Source organism: Leptonychotes weddellii, chromosome 8 (assembly GCF_054177405.1).
Source record: "Leptonychotes weddellii isolate Sample4059 chromosome 8, ASM5417740v2, whole genome shotgun sequence".
Taxonomy (NCBI): Eukaryota; Metazoa; Chordata; class Mammalia; order Carnivora; family Phocidae; genus Leptonychotes; species Leptonychotes weddellii.
Window position 1 is genome coordinate 24,244,256 of NC_138376.1, and position 18,469 is coordinate 24,262,724.

Below are 18,469 nucleotides of genomic sequence, written 5' to 3' on the forward strand. Positions count from 1 at the left end.
AGGCTCCTCCTCCCTCCGTGCCCTGCCCCCCAGACTCTACTTCCCAGAGTTCGGTTACTCCGCCTTCCCCCACCTGCGCCGGGGCTGCAGCAAACACAGAGGGGCTGTTGGTAAGCCGAATGAAATGACCAATAAATATTTTAATCACCACTTAAAAAAAATAAGATTTAAAATAAAAACCTTGTATTCTTACGACTTACTCCCTCCTTGTCTTCACTCCCTCCGCAGTGAGAATCCACTTGGGGGGCCCCCAAGGAGGGATAGGAGGGATGAGGGTGGAAATATAGGGCACGTCCTTAGGGAGGTGGGGTGGGTTCTAGGACAAGGGCGGGACTCAAAGGCCTGGTCCCCACAACAACACTAACACAGACTTCATGTACAGACTACAACCACCTGACCCTTGACCCTGTGACTCCAAGATGCTCCATGGCCCCCTCTCCCTCCCCCGACCATATGTGCCCCAGTCTGGAGCTGGGGCTTCAGTGTACGCATCTGAGGGGAAGGAAAGACTCAGTTCCGGGGATACGTCGTGGGAGAGTGGCTGAGGAATGGAATGGGCGGCTGATGGTGCAACACGGGTCCCTCTCCCAAAATATATACAAGTCCACAGAGATACGGAAGACATTAAGCGTGGTGGGAGATCACCTGAGGGCCACAGCGCCCCTGGCTCGTGCTCCCTGTTTCCTCCATCCGGAAAGCTACCTCTGGGAGCCTGCCCCCTCAGTTCGTTCCTCCACCTCCACCGAAGCCCATCTCCTTGTGGACGCTGGGTGGGGACCAGACCCTTCGGCTGGACTGCGGCGTGGCTCCACTCGCCTCGTCGCCGCTGCCCCCGCCCCCTCCGGGGGATTCTCTCTTGGGTGGCAAGGCTGGCCCGGCGGGTCCCCCGGGTCCCGGCCCGCCCCCGCCCCCGCCCAGGCGGTGCCGGCGCTCACAGTGTCCCCGGTGGCGCATGAAGCTGTCTCGCCACATGAACTTCTTGGCGCAGACGCCACACTCGTAGGGTTTGAGGCCTGTGTGTGTCTTCATGTGCTCGGTCAGGTGGTGCTTCATCTTAAACTTTTTGTTGCACACGGGGCAGTCAAAGGGCCGCAGGTTGAGGTGCATATTCACATGCCGATCGCGCATGCTCTTGTGGGAGAAGGCCTTCCCACAGTGGCACAAAAAGATCTTATTCCCATCCCCACTGCCTGTCCCTCCAGGGGTCCCCCCGGCACCACCAGGCATGCCCAGGGCCCCTGCCGAGGTGCCCCCCAGGGTCACCGCCCCGTGTTCGGCTTGGTTCCCTGGTGGCTGGCCTGGAGCCTGTGAGGAGGAGGAGGAAGATGAAGACGATGGGAAGACCAGGATCTGGTTGCCCTGCATGTCCAGGGGAAGCAGGGGCCTCGGAGGGTGGGAGGGGGCATAGGAGGAAGGGGTTGGCCCCCCTGAATCATCAAGCCCTGCCCCAGGACCCCCACCCTCATAAGAGCCAAAGTCATTGGAAGACTCACAGAAATTGACCTGCTCTTCTCCTTTGTCCGGGGGCTCAGTCAGGGTCCGGACATCACTTATGCTAAGAGTAGCCTCAGGTCCTCCGGCCTCGGGAACCCTGGAGCCACCCCCCAGCTCTTCATCTTCATCATCCTCACAGGTCAACACCAGGTCTTCCTCCTCCTCATCCTCTTCCAGATCTGGGTCTTGGGGAACCAGCGGTGCTGGTGCTGGGCTGTTTCCACCCCGCTTCACATATACCCAGTGCTTCTGTGGCATGATGCTGGGCGGTGCGTAGGTGGGTCGCCGGAGCCCAGCCCCAGGAACCACAGCACCCCTCCCATCCCCGCCGTCGTCACAGAGCTCATCTGCCTCCAGCAGCAGCTTCCCAGAGGTAGCCCCCCCACTGCCAACCGCAGGGGCTGGGAATACCGGGCCACCTCCACGACGCTCCCCGCCGCCCACTGCAGAAGCTGCAAATGCCTCTTGGGAGGAAGATGAGAAATCAGTGGACTCTCGGGGGCTGAAGTAGTTGCTGCTGCTGGGGGACTGATTCTCACTGGCCCGGCTGGAGGCATGGGAGCGCACAGAGCCCATGGTGGCAGGCGCCACGGTAGCCCCGCTCCCTGATGGGACCCCAGCACCAGGGACAGTGGCAGAGGTGGCTGCAGCAGTGGTGACGGTGGTGGTGGTGGCTGAGGCCCGGCCTTCTCGGAGGAGTTCAGTGCACTTATCCACGATGTGCCACATTTGGAGCACCGACCCCACTGTGAGGAAGTTGACAATATCAGCAGCAGCCATGCTGAGGCGGCCAGTGTAAGCCGAAGCCAGGACAGTCTCGAAGGCACCTGGGTCCATGACGCTGGGCAGCGAGATGGAGGTCATGCCCTTGAGTAAAACCTGGTCGTGGAAGTAAGGGGAGGAGGCAGCCAGGACAGCACGATGAGCCCTGAACTCCCGGCCCTGCACTCGGATGGACACATCGCAGAGCTGGCCCTGTAGCCGCTGCTGATTGAGGGACTCCAGGAGGGCACTGGTCACCTCAGGGAAGGACACGTGTACCACTGCAGCTGCAGGCAGGGGTAGTGGGGGTGGGGCCAGTGATAGAGGCAGGGGGAGTGCTGCCCCACTGGGAGAGAGAGGAGATGGCTCCATGGCGTGGAGGGAGGGGTACCCCCCCAGCCACAGGAACAAGGGATGGAGGAGGGCGGCCGGGGGGGTCTCTGGGAAGAAAAAGAGAGAAGAGTGGTAACATCTCATAATGACACAGCCCTTCCCTTTACAGTTTAAAAACATGTTCATACCCTTTATCTGAGTAATTCCCCACAACAACACTGTAAGGTAGGTATCCCTCTCAACCCTATTTGACAGACAGCAAACTGAGGCTCAGAAAGATTACGAGATTATCCAAGATCACACAGCCAGTAAGTGACAGTGCCAGCAAACGCAGATGTCCTGACTCCAAATCCAGTGCTCTTTCCTTGGAAATTAGAGAAATAAGGTGCTCTTGGGGAGTGGAGTGCCTCTCCTCGTAATTTCCCATTTGCCTGAGAGCCTGACTTTCCATTTCCCTTATTTGGTGTTTTGCATCCTTTTATTGGGAGGGGGCAAGTCTGTTCCTGTACTGAGAACCATCCCCCCCATGTGTTTTTTAGGCTATGCACCCCCCAAGCTCTTCCGCGAGCCAAGGCCCCCTTTGCCCCCCGCCCCCCGGCTTACCTCTAGCCCCGCCCCTCAAGACACGCCCCTTGCCCTTTCGGCCCCGCCTCTTCAAGGCCCACCCCCGTGGCCCTCTCGGCCCCGCCCCTTGTCTACCCCCGCCCACACCGGACCCCGCCCCCCTCTGCTCCGCCCCAAGCGCTACTTCGACCTCCTCTCCCACCCGGAAGGCGCCCCCCAACGCCGCGCGTCCCCGCTTACCGGGCCGCGCGCCCCCGGGCCCCCCCGCCCCTCACTCGGCGGCCAGAGCCGCAGCCTGGGCCCCTCCCGCCGCCATCTTGCGCCGACTCCCTCCGCCCTCCGCCTCCGCTCCGCCTCCCGCCCCTCCGGCTTTAAAGGGACAGGCGGGCACCCCCGCCCGTGCCCCTGGGCAATACTCGGCCGACTCGGCAACTTCTCCTTTAAAGAACAGCTGTCTCATTCCACCTTAAAGGTACCAGGCCTCTTCCGCCGCCAAAGAACTCAGGGCTTGGTGGTTCGGCCGAAACACTCATTCCCCTTTAATTCTGTAAGCCTGCCCTTCCCATTGGCCAAGGGTCTTGGCCATCACTGCTTAGGCTCCGCCCCTGAACCGTGGCCATTAGCGGGTTTGCGGGATCTAATCGCCCGGCTCTCCCAGCTTCTGACAGTCCCCCTGGAGCCCCGCCCCCTTCCTCCGGGCACGGATTGGCCAAATAACCTTGAGTCGGCCCCTGATTGGCCTTTTTACTCCTACCGCTCAAAGTGAGAAAGTAAAGCGCATTCCGGACGCCGAAGCACGTTTTTTTTTAGTGCCTGGCAGAGGGCAAGGGGAAGGCCTGAGGGCGAGGGAACTCCGAGAGAGGCAATCTAAGGACAGGCTACAAAGGACAGCTCCAAGGGGTAGCCAGGAGTCAGGGTAACCCTGAACCAGAGAACAGCTGGTGCTGAGCGGTGAGCATAGAAGGACAAGGAAAAGACAAGGATACAATAAGAAAAGAACTTTATTGTTTATTAATGTTTCTGTGTAAAACTTAAGTTTTTGTTGTTTTTTTGTTTTGTTTTTTTTTTAAAAGAAACACCACCAAAAGGGGATTAGCTCAGTCAATCCCTTCCTCTGTCATCAGCTTCCCACCATCTTCCAAATACTATCCCAAAACATTTTGGAGGCTGGGAGTGGGAGGAGAGGCGGCTAATCAGAGTCTGAGAGCACGATGATCTCCTCTGGATCGCACTGTGTGGCCACACTCATCTGCAGGGGAGTGAGAGACAGAGTCAGAAAGAGACGTCTGGAATATAAGGGGAGGAGAAGCAGAGGGAAGGACTTATCAGAGATTAAAAATAGGGGTGAGGAAAAAGGAAGAGAGAGGATGTGGTGTGTGTAATATTCAGATGGAACACCTGAAACTAAGCAATGAAAGAGAATTAAGTTAGGGAAAAACTGCCTCCCCCTCTTACCTTGTAAGTACCAGGCCGGGAGGATTGTGAATGGGGGGTTTGGGACAACCGAGCTGGAGATGGGCTACAGAGGGAGCTGGTCACCAGGCCATGGCTAGGAGAGTCCACTCTCGTCGAGGAATCAGCAACTGGGGCCATGGAAGTCAGGGGAGAAGGTGGGCTGTACAGGGTAGGTATCTTCTTCCCATTCTTCTCATGCACTGCCCTTTGCCTTTCCACATAGCTGGGGACAGAAACACAAATATGTAAGGGGGTATGGAGAGCCTGAGGCTGGACGGGTAGCATACAATCTCTCCCAGCAGACCCAGTTCCTTAATATTCCTCTCAGAAAGCCCCCTGTAATCTCTCCTTGGCCTCCGTCCTCCTCCTCCTTGTTGTTGTTGTTACCTGTTTCCCAATGGCCCTGCTCCAGTTTGCTTCTCCTTCCGAGACTTCTTGCAGGGGGGACAGGAATCTCCCCAGGTGTGAGGAGAGACACCTCCATTGAAGGAAGTGGAGGTGACCATGGCTGCTCCATTCTCCAAGACAGTGGTGAGGGGGTCCTCTGATTGCTTCCTAGAAGAGGAAATGTCCCTCTCCTCAGGGGAAGGGGTGGTATCCAAGGGCAAGGCTTCAATCTCTAGCTCAAAGAGCTGAGACATAGGGCTCTCTTCCTCCAGGGGTAACTCCTCAAGGTGTTCTCCATTGCTTTCAGCATCTACGCTGGAGGGGGCCAAGGGCTCTTCTGACAGTGAAGATGGTGACACCATGAGTCCTTTGTTTTGCTGCTCCCCCACAGACCTGCTGATTCCTTTGCTAGGTTCCAGATTATTTTCAGTGGACATCCGTGGTGGGGACATGGGGCTCTTGTCTCCATCCTGACCTGGAAAAGAAGAAAAGAGGGGAGAGGTAGCATGAGAACTCAGGGAAAGAATACTGCTGAGAGTAAGAGGAGGAAGGGAAGGGTCTCAAACAGGTGGTTCACATCCAACAGAGTAGAGGGAACTGACACACGAGGGGATTGTTCTTGACATACCTGCTCCCTCCTCCTCCTCCTCCTCCTCTTCATCATCCCCCTGACCTTCCTGCATCTGTTCGAGATCCTCCTCTTCTTCAGAATCTGTGGCCTCCTCTTCTTCTTCTTCCTCTTCCTCCTCTTCTTCCTCCTCTTCCTCTTCTTCCTCTTCCTCATCACTTTCCTCATCTTCTTCATCATCTGTCTCGGGCTTGGAGGTGGTAGGGCACTCCTGGGATGCCATTCCACTAGGGCCCTGGGGGACAAAGGAGTTTCTCTAAGGAATCCCTTGCCCCAGAGGGTCTGGTTCTTGTGTTCCTTCTGCACTCTTCCCCCTCAGTGACCCTGAAATCCCCTGCTGGGGAAAGACAAGGTCTGTCTGAAGGGTTTATCCCTTCCATACCTCGCCAGAATCCAAGGAGGCTTTCGGGGGGTCTGCAGTGTGGGAAGAGGTAGCTTGAGGAAGCCGAGCTCTTCTCTTCTGTCTCTCGCCCTCCTCACTCTTGTCTTGCATCATTGCATATTTGGAGATGACCTCATCCAGCCGGCTCATAGCCAAGCTCCGGTTTTCTCGCAAGCGCCGGGCTAAGGCAGGATCCGACAATGCAGGATCAATGCCTACGTGGGAAGACATAAAGTCAGAGTACTCAGCCCAAACCCTAGAAGACGGGACTAGAGAGATGCCCTCTCCACCAAACATCTGACATATAAGGGTTATCGATAGGTATCTCACTAATCCCTACCTGGCCTATAGTCATCTGTGAGGTGACAGCCAAAGTTGTAGATGAGATCAAGGTGGCGTCGCTCCTGTAACCTGATGCCCACATCTCGGAAGGCATCCTGAGCCATGAGCTGGAGCTGCTGTCGGGGGAGGCCAAGGCTGTGCCGAGCAGCTGCCTTCTCCACAGCCCGCAGCACATCTCCATAGTCAGGGAAGGTATCTGGCCCCGGTTTGTTGATGAGCCGCTCAATGCGCCTGTTAACTTCTGGATAGCGGGTGCCACGGTAGGGGATGCGTTGCTCTATGACACGGCCCGTCAGGGAAGAACAGTCTTTGAGCTCACACAGCCGCCCAAAGAGGCGGATCAGCTTACGCTTCAATCTTGCTTCCTGCAGGTATGTGGAGTCTGGGTCATCCAATTCTGAGAGATCCAACTCCTTTTCCTGCAGCCGCCGGATCTCTGCCACATAGAGCGCTAGCAGCTGCTCCAAGCGCTGGATCTGCCGCCGGGAACCACGGGTCCTTGGGGCCTCAGAGGCAGTGGTCTCGGCATTTGTGGGGTCCGAGGAGGGGTCTGTGGGAGGGTTATTCCCAGAGGGTTCACTAGAGGTGGTGGCAGCAGGGGCCAGGTTCAGCTTCTTCTTGGCTGAATGGGCCTTGAGAACAGTGCAGAGCTCATTAATGTAGACATAGAGCTTAGCTGGCCGACTCTGGGCCCGAGATAGGACCCGAGAGAGGATGTTGCAGAACTCCGCCGAGGCCAAAAACAGAGAGTGGGCACGCTGCTGCCGGTTATAGAGGAATGGGACCACCTCAGGGTGATCTGCTGTCTGCGTCTTACACAGTTCAAGGAACTAGAGGGTTCAGAGGAAGAAGGGAGGGGGAAAGAGACAAGGGGAGGGGTTGAGAGAAAGAAGGCGAGGCGGGGTTAGTGGGGAAGAAAGGACAGGAGAGCCAGTCAGCCATCCCCCTCCCTGGGGCACAAGAATCTTCTCCCCTAAAGCTCACCTCTTCAAACAGCTTCTCATTCTCCAACTTGTAGCATTTCTTGCCGCCAGAACTACTGCTTCCTCCAGCTCCATGGGGCTGGGAGGAGCCAGGGGCTTCTGCCCCGGGTGAGGCCGGATTGGGGGGTGGGTGGGAGGGCCCTGGCTGAGCAGCTGCTTCATCTTCATCATCATCATCCAGCACGATGATGCTGTTAGCGGTGGCCATGGGGGATCAAATCCCCCGGAGGGAGGAAGTGTTGGGGATTTCGGGATTCCTGCTGGAAGGGGATGGGGCCTCAGAAAGAGCCCCTCCAGCACAGCCCATCCCTTCATCTCACACATTTTCCAGTCTTCTTGGGCTTCAGTAACACCCTGCCCTGCCCAACAGTGTCCTCACCGCCTGTCTTCAGCAACTCTTAGTACAAGACGCTTTTCTGGCCTTTTACTACGGGAGCCCCAAACCACCTGAAAACCTTAAGTTCCCCACCCCCAGCTCCACCCCTCCTGTCGTTATCCAGTCTCTTTCGTTTTCCCCACTATCTCTCATACTTGCCAAGTTGATTCTCCCAACCCCTGGACCATCTCCCGCATTGCACTCTGGATTTCCTCGACATTCCCTCGCACAGACACCACACCCCCGTCAGCACCACCTCACGAGCCTTCCCCCTTTCGCTCTCAAACACGTCAAATCCACAACCGCACCTCATCCTAAAGAATCACCCCCAACTCCTAGACTCTCTGAGGCGAAGGAGGTTCCCTCCCAACAATCCATTCCCCTTTCTCCTCCTTGAATTATCCTCACACTCCACCCTCTGACGGGTCTCCTCAAACCCGGGCGTTAGGTTGGAGAGATCTCACCAAGTCCCCTCCCTCTCACCCCACCCGATTTCCCCCATTCTTTCTCTGTGACCTGTAACCGACTGCAAGACCAGCACTGAACTCTCCCGATTCCTCTCAGATCCCAACCCCGCGTCCGACCCCTTCCCCTGAATGAGCTTCCCGCCAAGTCCCCCTCCCCCAGTTCAGCCCCCCGGCCGCCCCACTCCCCTTCAGGGATTGGAAGGAAGGTACCAGAGCTTGCCCCTCAGACTCAGCGTCCGGGACTCCCCAGTACCTCTCCCTCGACATTCCCGCCCCCGCCTTCGCTCCCCGCACGGTCCGGCCCCCACCTCAGAAACGGTCTCTCGAGGCGACCCTCGCTGCTGATCTCAGAACCTCGCATGGTTCCCTCCGCCTTCCTTCCCCCTCCCACCGCAGGCCCTTCTCTGGACCGGAAGTCGCAGAGTTTCCGCCTACAGCCAATTAGACGCGGCCATATTGTCGTACGGCGCCCGGCCCGGCCGCAGCCGGAAGTGGAGGTAAGCCCGCCCCACCTCCAGTGCCGCCCACACTGTCCGGGGCCCCCTTTCCTGTGACCAGTAGAGGGCGGGCTTGTCCCCTGCGGGGCGTCCCAAAGTACCTGGGGGACGCCATCTTGCCGTACGGTATTGGCTAGGCCCGAGCTCGGGCGCGCCGGCGACGGAGCTCTTTTCACCCGGTGCTTCTGCGACTCTGCCAATCAGAAACTTCCTGCATCCGGCCCAACCGCCGGCGGGTCGCGTGCGGGAAGGACTGAGCCACCTTTCCAAGTAAGGGAGGGGGAACGGAACAGGATAGCTAAGGAATTGGGCCCTCCAAGACTGCGCAGGGGTGCAGGGAAGAGCGAGAGTCTCTTTAGAGGGAAAAAAAAAAAACCTCTTCCTTCCGCTGGGCCATTGACCAGCCTTCCGGCGCTGCTTTCCTACCTGCCAGGTACCCTTTCCACGGCTTAATCGACTGCGCCTGCCCCTTCCCTTCTGCTGGCTGCGCGCTCCCTTGCCGCTGTCCAGCAGCTACTTCCACTTCCAGGTGCCTACAGCTCCCAAGCGTGAAATCATAACACATAAATACAAATAGCACAATGCGCTATACAAATGTGTTATTATTGTTGCTATTCTTATTGATTTCTCTTTAAGCGCCTCCACGGAACTAATGACCAACCAAGCAGGTGGGACCTCGGTGGCTGTCCGTTCTTTTCTGGAGGGGGTCCCCGACGTGCGGGCAGTGATGACCTGGAGGCCGTGCTTTGTCCAGGAGCTCCAGAGACTTAGGACGGCGATATGGGGCGGGAGCTTTGAGGAGAATCTGTGCAAATTGCCGCTGTGAGGGCTGTCAGATGAAATGACACTTGTAAAATACCTTGGGTGTCGACTAGTCTCCTCTTCCTCTGGGAGAGCTGAGGAAAGAACGAACAGACAAGAAACTGATTTTGACGCCCGCCTCGCCCGCACCCCCATCTCACCCAACTACAGGAAGGCCGGAAGGACTAGTGGAGGCCAGGCTGGGTCCAAATATGAGCTTATGAGGAAGTCAGACCGGTTAACACAGAGATTCCCGTCTCCTGCAAACTTTCACATTCCACAAGTGGTGAGCATCTTGCCACTTTCTAGGACCGCAGAGGTCCTTATATCCCTAAGCCCTCAGAGTACCAGAACCTCAAACCCTCCCTTCCATTAAAGAATCCCACACCGTGTCTAAACCTATAGTCTTCAAATTAGGGAACATGAAAACTCTCCAAGAGAGTACTCAGACTTAGGAGATAGAGGAATTTAATTTCCAGATGCTCAACTTTCGCAAAATTGGTCTTACTGAGTAAATGCCTGCAGTAGAGGTTCTCCTTCTTCCTGTTTCCTTTTATAATAGACTTTCTCCTTCTTAAAAAAAAAAAAAAAGTACGCAGATGTACCTCATTTTATTGTGCTTCACAGATATTGTGGGCTTTTTTTTTTTTTACATAAATTGAAGGTTTGCATTGAGCAAATCTTTCAGCAGCATTTCTCTTTTTTTAAAAAAAAATTATTTTTAAGTAATCTCTACATCCAACGTGGGGCTCAAACTTACAACCCCCAAGATCAAAAGTTGTGTGCTCTAGGGACTAAGCCAGCCAGGTGCCCCTATTGGCACTATTTTTCTAACGGCATTTGCTCATTTTGTGTCTCTGTGTCACGTTTTGGTAAGTACTGCAATATTTCAAATTTTTTCATTATTTTTATATTTGTTATGGTGATCTGTGATCAGTGGTTTTTGATGTTATTATTGTCACTGTTTTGGGATACCACAAATGACACCCATATAAGACAGTGAACTTAATAAATATTGTGTGTTCTTATTGTTCCACCAACCAGCTGTTCCCCCATCTCTCTCCCTCTCCTCAGCCTCCCTTATTCCCTGAGACACAACAATATTGAAATTAGGCCAATTAATAACTACAATGGCCTCTAAGTGTTCAAGTGAAAGGAAGGGTCACCTGTCTCTCGCTTTAAATCAAAAGCTAGAAATGATTAAACTTAGTGAGGAAGGCATGGTGAAAGCTGAGATAGGCTGAAAGCTAGGCCTCTCGTGCCAAGCAGTCAGGCTGTGAATGCAAAGGAAAAGTTCTTCTTTTTTTTTAAAGATTTTATTTATTTATTTGAGAGAGAGAATGAGATAGAGAGAGTATGAGAGGGGGGAGGGTCAGAGGGAGAAGCAGGCTCGCCGCTGAGCTAGGAGCCCGATGTGGGACTCAATCCTAGGACTCCAGGATCATGACCTGAGCCGAAGGCAGTCGCTTAACCGACTGAGCCACCCAGGCGCCCCCAAAGGAAAAGTTCTTGAAGGAAATTAAAAGTGCCTCTCCAATGAATACATGAATGTTAAGAAAAACAGCCTTATTGTTGATATGGAGGAAGCTTGAGTGGTCTGGATAGAAGATCAAACCAGCCACAACATTCCCTTAAGCCACAGCCAAACTCTCAGAGACCCTAACTGTCTTTAATTCTGTGAAGGCTGAGAGAGGTGAGGAAGCTTCAGAAGAAAATTTTGAGACTTACAGTGGTTGATTCATGAGGTATAAAGAAAGAAGCCATCTTTATAACATAAAAGTGCAAGGTGAAACAGCAGGTGCTGATGTAGAAGATATAGCAAGTTATCTAGAAGATCTAGCTGAGATAATTAAGGAAAGTGACTACACTAAACAACAGATTTTCAGTGTAGATGAAACAGTCTTATATTGGAAGAAGATACTATCTAGGACTTTCATAGCTAGAGAGAAGTCAGTGCCTGGCCTCAAAGCCTCAAATGATAGGCTTACTCTCTTGTTAAGGGCTAATGCAGCTGGGGACATTAAGTTAAAGCCATTGCTCACCATTCCAAAAATCCTAGAGGCCTTAAGAATTTTGCTAAATCTACTCTGCCTGTGCTCTATAAATAACAACAAAGATGTGCTGGATGACAGCAAATCTCTTGACAATGTAGTTTACTATTAAGTTGTCCTGCTCAGAAAGAAAGATTCCTTTCTGTTACTGCTCATTGAAAATGCACTTGGTCATCCAAGAGCTCTGATGAAGATGTACAATGAGATTAATATTGTTTTCATGCCTGCTAAACACAGCATCCATTCTGCAGACCATGGATCAAGGAGTAATTCTGACATTTAAGTCTTATTATTTCAGAATACGTATCATAAGGCTGTCGCTGGCATACATAGTGATTCTTCTAATGGATCTGGGGGAAGTAAATTGAAAACCTTGAACGGATTCATCAACGTAGATGCCATTAAGAACATTCGTGATTCATAGGACAAGGTCAAAATATCAACATTAATAAGAGTTTTGAAGAAGCTGATTCCAACTTTCATGGATAACTTTGAGGGGTTCAAGACGTCAGTGGAGGAAGTAATCACAGATGTTGTAGAAATGGCTAGAGAACTAGAATCAGAAGTGGAACCTCAAGATGGGACTGAACTAACTGCAATCTCAAGATTAAACTTCAACAGATGAGGAGCTTCTTCTTATGGGTGAGCAAAAAAAAAGTGTTTTCTTGAGATGAAATCTCTTGGTGAAGATGCTATTAAGATTATTCAAATGACAACAGGATTTATTTTTCTTAAGATTTTATTTATTTATTTGGGAGAGAGAGAGAATGAGAGAGAGCACAAGAGGGGTAGGGTCAGAGGGAGAAGCAGACTCCCCGCTGAGCAGGGAGCCCGATGTGGGACTCGCATCCTGGAACTCCAGGATCATGACCTGAGCCAAAGGCAGACACTTAACCAACTGAGCCACCCAGGCGCCCAACAACAAAGGATTTAGAATATTACATAAACTTAGTTGATAAGTTAGCAGCAGGGTTTGAGAGGATTGACTAATTTTGAAAGTTCTGTGGGTAAAATGCTATCAAACAGCATCGCAAACTACAGAAAAGTCATTTGTGAAAGTAACAGTCAATTGATGCGGCAAACCTCCTTGTTGTCTTATTTTAAGAAATTGGCACAGCCATCCCAACCTTCAGCAACCACCACCCTGATCAGTCAGCAGCCAACAGCATCTAGGAAATACCCTTCACCAGCAAAAAGATTAAAACTCCCTGAAAGCTCAGATGATGCTTGGCATCTTTTAGCAATAAAGTATTTTTATTTTATTCTTTATTTTTTGAGAAAGTGTGTGTGTGTGTGTGACTGGGTGGGGAGGCGCAAAGGGAGAGGGGGAGAGAGAATGCCAAGCAGTCTCCACACGCAGCACAGAGCCCAACGTGGGGCTCTATTTCATGACCCTGAGATCATGACCTAAATAGAAATCAAGAGTCGAATGCTTAACCGACTGAGCCATGCAGGTGCCCCACAATAAAGTATTTTTAAATAAAGGTATGTACATTGTTTTTTTTTAGACATAATGCTATTGCACACTTAATAGACTATAGTGTAAACATTTATAAACACTGGGAAACCAAAAAAGTTCCTTTGACTTGTTTTATTTCGGTATTTGCTTTGTTGTGGTGTCTGGAACTGAACCTGCAAATCTCCGAGGTATGGCTGTGGTTGTCAATCATGAAATCTTACCTTGTCTTAAATAAAGAAACACATAGTGGGGCGCCTGGGTGGCTCAGTCAGTAAGGGCCTGTCTTTGACTCAGGTCACGATCCAGGCTCCCTGCTCAGTGAGAAGTCTGCTTCTCCCACTTCCTTTCCCTCTGCCCCTTCCCCCAGGTCTTACTTTCCCTCTCACTCTCTCTCAAATAAATAAATAAAAAACAAACAAATAGCCTCGTACTTTCCCTCTCACTCTCTCAAATAAATAAATAAAACCTTAAAAAAAAAACCACACACACATAGCCTATTTCTTTCATCAAGGTACCATAAACACCCCCTCTCCTATCTCATTAAAAATGTACTTTTAATTTTTAACCATGTTTAAAAATGTGTGCAATCTTTGCCATTTAATCAGTTCTGTTCTCATAATAATTATAATGATAGCACAGAAGAAATTTTTTAAAAACCTTTTCGGTCTATGGTCACAAGAAAGAAAAATACTTTTCATCTCAATTAAAATATATGCATATGCAGGGAAGTATGATAGATTGGTCAATAAAAGATTTTCAAGTATAAAAGCCTAAAATTGTCTTTGGGGAAGTGGACTGGTAATAGGTGTTCAAGGAGAAAAGAGAGTCATGAAAGAAGGAAAGGAATAATCCCAATTGTTAGGAGCTAGTTTATCTATTTTTAAATGGGTAGTGGTGAGTATCAAGTCACTCTGGACGTTCAAAGGGTGATCCGTTTTATTTTTAAATGTGAATGTTTTCAATATGCCAGAAATTACATCCTTGAAACAATTTTAGTTTATGATGAAAAATTTTAGATGGTTACTTACAAATATGTGAGAAGTACAAACTTTTTCAAAATGATTTTCCAGAGCGTAGGTGCAAAAAATTTAAGACAGCGGCTCTGAGCTCTCCCAGTGTCCCCTCCATAGCCCCCAACAGTCCGGTTTCCCTCCCCTCTCACCTCTGTAGCAGGGGAAGAGAATGTTTATGGGAAAGGTGGTTGCAATTCCAGCTCCTCCTTCTAAGGTGTTCTCAGGGGCCGGTCCCCAAACTCTGTTCATGGCAGCAGTCACAGCAGCGGACGAACAGCCTCCAGTGTCAGGAGTGTGAGGGTGAGGGCCAGGAAGATAATGAAGGCCTTGTCTAACGCCCAGCGCAGGGGACTCCTCGGAGGACAGGGACCCTGGGCAAGTGCCAGGAACACAGCCTCCTCAGCCACATCAGCCTCCTCATCCACCATACTTAATCATAGTCTGACAGCTGACTGGATCAGGGAGGCTGGGAGGGAAGCCCTTGCTCAGCGACACCAGGATTAAGGGGCATGGCAGCAGCAAGCCCTGCACCTGTCGGGCTTGACCCTAATTCCCCCACCAAAGAGAGAGAAAGGAGAAAAGAGCCTCTGAGCCTTTGAAACAATCATATAATCATGGAGTGCAATGTGAATGGTCTGGACTAGATGATTCATAAAGTCCGTCCGCCTTTACTATAACTGGGACCTGGCAACTGAAGGCCCAACACAGAGACAGGCAAGCTGGAACTGCTGAAGTCATACTAGGTCTCTGGGCTCAGGGCCCGATGTCTTGGGGCCCTACAGATAGAGAGTGAGCAAGCGGAGCTAGCTAGTACGCTACGGTTGAGCCACTGTCAGCCCATTCCAGCTTTACAGTGGGTGGTGAGAAAAGGCCTAAGGGAAGGGCTCGCCTAACCCAGGTGGGTGGGAAAGGGCAGTGGCGGGCTGGAGGCTGCACAGGACCTCTTCTCCCCCAAGTCTGCGGGCCGCTGAGCATGCGATGGCGAAAGCCACACCGCTCTCTTCCTAATTTCCGGGCCCTGCGTTCCACAGGACAGCTATAATCGCACCCGCAGGAGCCCAAGGGAAGGTCTATAAAAAGAGAAAGATCGTGATTGGTCAGCGGGGCCCGAGTGAGTAATTGGGACTTAAGTGTTGGGGCAATAATGAAGGAGAGTGAACGGTCCTGAGAAAGAGTTGTTGGCTGGGAATGTCGTCCAGGAGGTTGTCGTCGGGGCAAGCGTTGAAGGCCATTTCTTGGCCCTGTTCCCCAGGCACGGCCTGGAAGGTCCTTGACAGAAATTGAAGCCCATGTCCCTGAGGACCCCCTGGGATAAGTGGGGCAGTGGGGGATAGGGTAGCTAGCCGGGGAAGCAGTGTGTGGTAGTGGACCTCATACCTGGAGCCTTTAGGGTCTCTTACCTACCTTAATAGGAAGACTTTGTTCACTCCCAAAAAGGTACACAAGTCGTCACAATTTTGTTTACAGTCAACTTATGTTATTGTTTGCTGTTGCCACAGGAGGGTTGCATTAAGAGTCAAAAAAACTCTATGGGGTCAAACTAATTACTTATGAGGTGTGTTAAATTCTTGTTTAGTGTGTGTGCTGCCCAAGTGAGCACATGTGTTAAATTAATTGAACAAAGAGGCCATTAGACTGAGGTGGCGCTGATGGCGTGGTGGCCTATGTTAGCAAATCAAAATCTAAGTCTGTAAATTCCTCAAGGTTAGGAAATCAAAACGTTTAGGACAGTCACAGCCAACTAGGCTTTAAGCTATATAGCCGGCCAAATAATTGCCGTTCTTCACTTCTGCACTGGATCTGTGTAAGTCTTTCCCCTGGCTCCTGTCTACAGAGCATGACTAAGCACTTCTGGTTTGGTGCTGCCCCATTCCAATCTGTTTTTCTTCAAATAAATGCTTAAAATTTTTAATATGCCTCAGTTTATCTTTTGTCTGTGAGTGTGACCTTGGGGAAGTCACCTGAACTTCCTTCAGTTGTTTTTTTTTTTATAAAATTGATAAATCTCTTGCCTCACAGAATGACATAAGGAGCTTTTTTTGTTTATTTTCATTTTTTGTACATTGTGAAGTGCTATGTTAATATAATGTATTAATTTCTGATACCCTCACTTATGTCTCAGTCAAGTTTACAGTAAGGCTATACAGACACTTTTATCTTTCCTTCCACATGACAGGTTCAGCACCAAGGTCTTCTGTAATGTCTATTCATGGGATTTTTAATTTTTTTTTAAATATTTTTATTTATTTATTCATGAGAGACAGAGAGAGAGAGAGGCAGAGGGAGATGCAGGCTCCCAAGGAACAGAGAGCCTGATGCGGGACTCGATCCCAGGACCCTGGGATCATGACCTGAGCCGAAGGCAAACGCTTAACCATCTGAGCCACCCAGGCGCCCTATTCATGGGATTTTTTAAAAAATTTTGAAACAATTTCAAGTTTACAGAAAAGTATCAAGAACTCTAGTATCCAGGGGCACCTGGGTGGCTCAGTCTGTTAAGCATCCGACTCTTGATTTCGGCCCAAGTCTTGATCTCAGGGTCATATGAGGGTCATGAGATCAAGCCCCGTATTGGGCTCAATGCTCAACATGGCGTCTGCTTGAGATTCTTTCCCCTCCCTCTCCCTCTGCTTCTCCCCACCTCCCCCCACCCCCCCGCTTCTGATAGCTCTCTCTCAAGTAAATAAATAAAATCGTAAAAAAAAATAAAGAGCACAGGCTTTTCATTTCTACAAGATGTCCTTCAACCCAAATGGCACATAAAGGCAGGAGAAAAATGATGTTTTGTCCTTTTCAGTGTATCACATCAGGAAGTGCAGGAGGTGAGCCCTTCTTACCCCTGTATTACCAACCCAGTTTGGCAGGTTTCTCCTCCATAAACTCACCACTTGTCTCTTTGTAATTCCTAAGTATCTGCTACATCATCAGATCTCCATCTATCTGCCTTAGCATCCATTGATAACCCCCATTAGAATAACTGCCATGATAATGTTTATTAAAAACCGATTTTTAATTCCATCATTTCTTCTTCAACTTTTAGTCAACAATCTGCTATAAAAGAGAGCATTCCCTTCTTCCTCATTTATTCATCCATTGATATCCTATGGACTCATAGATTCCTATCTTACTCAATAAACTGTAATCCATTACTATCATATTTATTGTCTGAACCTGTGGACTTCTATTTTACTTAATGAATTATAATAGGTTACTATCATTATTATTTTGATGCACAAATTACCCCAAATTTGGCAAATGAAATAGCCCTTCAAGCTGGATCCCTTGTCCTTCTGAAATCTCCTTAACATTATTTGAGCACTTCCTTACTTTCTCTGCAAGAGGTTATCCATGCTTTCAATTTGTACTTTTCCTGCCTCAGCCCAGGAATCAACCATGTCTTCTTCTGGCTTCTTCTAACAGGATGGCACTTGGAAACCAAGATCTAGGTGCTAGATGTCCTTACTGCTACAGAGATGCCATTGTTTCTAGGCCCTGTCCACAAACCAAGCAAGGAAATATATGAACATATGTATGTACACACACACACACACACACACACTGTCCCAGTTACTATTGCCACCTAAAATACCCAAAACTTAGTGGTATAAAACAACCATTTTATTATGCTTGTGGAATGCTGTCAGGAATTCAGAAAGGATACAGTAAGGACAGCTTGTCTTTGGTGATGTCTGGATCCTCAGCTGGGAAGACTGGGGGTGACTTAACTACTGAAGTGGAATCATCTGGAGACATCTTCTGGTAGTTGATGTTAGCTGTCAGCTGTATCTCTGCTGGAGCTGTTGGCCGGAATACCTACACAAGTCCTCTCCATGTAGCTTGGGCTTCTTTACAGCATGGTAACATTGGGGTAGTTAGAATTCTTTACATGGCCCTCATGGCTCTGAAAGCAAGTGTTGCAGTGAAAAGGGCAGAAGGTGCATCACTTTTTAGAGCTAGCCTCAGAAATCAGACAGCATGGCTTCATTGCATTTTATTGGTTACAAGAGAGTCACAAACCTGTTCAGATTTATAGGGAGGAGATATAGATCTCATAAATCCACCTCTTGATGGAAGAAGTGGAGAGAGTTCAAGAGAGAGTGGTAGGTGAGTAAGAGGAGAACAAGAGCACAGCCAGTTCTTTCAAAGAATGTTGCCCTAAAGGGAAGGAAAGAAATACAGCATAATGTGGAAGGAGATGTGGGATCAAGAGGAAGGATTTTTTAATGGGTATATTCTAGTATTTTTATATGCTCATAGGAATGACTAAGTAGAGAGGGAGGAGACAAGGGGGTAAAGTCGTAATTGTAGGAGTGGTAGGAGTGGTATCCTTGAATGAGAGGGCCTGGGTTTCAGTGCACAAGTAGAGGAGGTGGACTTGGATAGACACTTAGATTTGGTGCCTGGAGGGAAGACAGAATCTAAGGGCAGAAATGTAGGTAGGTAGGGAGATGTAGTGGGAAGTGGAGAAAGTTTTC

At 50.2% G+C, this 18,469-nt stretch overlaps 3 protein-coding genes and 1 long non-coding RNA gene across 8 annotated transcripts; 1 reads left to right on the forward strand and 3 right to left on the reverse strand.

Moving 5' to 3' along the window:
- Positions 1 to 120: 120 nt before the first annotated feature.
- On the reverse strand, positions 121 to 3,512 carry ZBTB22 (zinc finger and BTB domain containing 22). Its single transcript, XM_006738072.3, has 2 exons — positions 3,394 to 3,512; positions 121 to 2,696 (listed from the first exon to the last, which is right to left on the reverse strand). Exon 2 carries the CDS (start codon positions 2,626 to 2,628, stop codon positions 721 to 723), a length of 1,908 nt encoding a protein of 635 aa, XP_006738135.1. The 5' UTR covers positions 2,629 to 2,696; positions 3,394 to 3,512; the 3' UTR covers positions 121 to 720.
- A 624-nt stretch (positions 3,513 to 4,136) lies between these two features.
- DAXX (death domain associated protein) lies at positions 4,137 to 8,909 on the reverse strand. 5 transcript variants are annotated; one of them, XM_031033289.2, is made up of 8 exons: positions 8,772 to 8,909; positions 7,332 to 7,590; positions 6,346 to 7,177; positions 6,006 to 6,220; positions 5,624 to 5,858; positions 4,996 to 5,470; positions 4,609 to 4,831; positions 4,137 to 4,402 (listed from the first exon to the last, which is right to left on the reverse strand). In XM_031033289.2, exons 2-8 carry the CDS (start codon positions 7,536 to 7,538, stop codon positions 4,343 to 4,345), a joined length of 2,247 nt encoding a protein of 748 aa, XP_030889149.1. In that variant the 5' UTR covers positions 7,539 to 7,590; positions 8,772 to 8,909; the 3' UTR covers positions 4,137 to 4,342. The 5 variants fall into 5 exon arrangements, with proteins under 5 accessions (XP_030889149.1, XP_081684112.1, XP_030889150.1 ...); XM_081827986.1 differs by having other exon boundaries at positions 7,332 to 7,587; positions 8,772 to 8,907; XM_031033290.2 differs by lacking the exon at positions 8,772 to 8,909 and adding an exon at positions 8,482 to 8,634 and having other exon boundaries at positions 5,669 to 5,858.
- Positions 8,910 to 8,985: 76 nt separating this feature from the next.
- On the forward strand, positions 8,986 to 12,791 carry LOC145722981 (uncharacterized). Its single transcript, XR_014147600.1, has 2 exons — positions 8,986 to 9,103; positions 11,821 to 12,791. It is a non-coding gene; the product is annotated as an uncharacterized LOC145722981 (long non-coding RNA).
- On the reverse strand, positions 9,253 to 14,448 carry SMIM40 (small integral membrane protein 40). Its single transcript, XM_031033291.2, has 2 exons — positions 14,144 to 14,448; positions 9,253 to 9,566 (listed from the first exon to the last, which is right to left on the reverse strand). The coding sequence occupies exon 1, from the start codon at positions 14,420 to 14,422 to the stop codon at positions 14,252 to 14,254; it is 171 nt and encodes a 56-aa protein (XP_030889151.1). The 5' UTR covers positions 14,423 to 14,448; the 3' UTR covers positions 9,253 to 9,566; positions 14,144 to 14,251.
- Between the last annotated feature and the right edge of the window lie 4,021 nt (positions 14,449 to 18,469).

Bases quoted from the DNA above. Each gene is read 5' to 3' on its own strand.
- ZBTB22 (XM_006738072.3), bottom strand. From the start codon at position 2,628: ATGGAGCCATCTCCTCTCTCTCCCAGTGGGGCAGCACTCCCCCTGCCT.
- DAXX (XM_031033289.2), bottom strand. From the start codon at position 7,538: ATGGCCACCGCTAACAGCATCATCGTGCTGGATGATGATGATGAAGAT. The intron at 7,178-7,331 runs GTGAGCTTTAGG...TGAACCCTCTAG, and splicing joins ATGAGAAGCTGTTTGAAGAG to TTCCTTGAACTGTGTAAGAC. The intron at 5,471-5,623 runs GTATGTCAAGAA...CTTCTTTTCCAG, and splicing joins GGAGGAGGAGGAGGGAGCAG to GTCAGGATGGAGACAAGAGC.
- SMIM40 (XM_031033291.2), bottom strand. From the start codon at position 14,422: ATGGTGGATGAGGAGGCTGATGTGGCTGAGGAGGCTGTGTTCCTGGCA.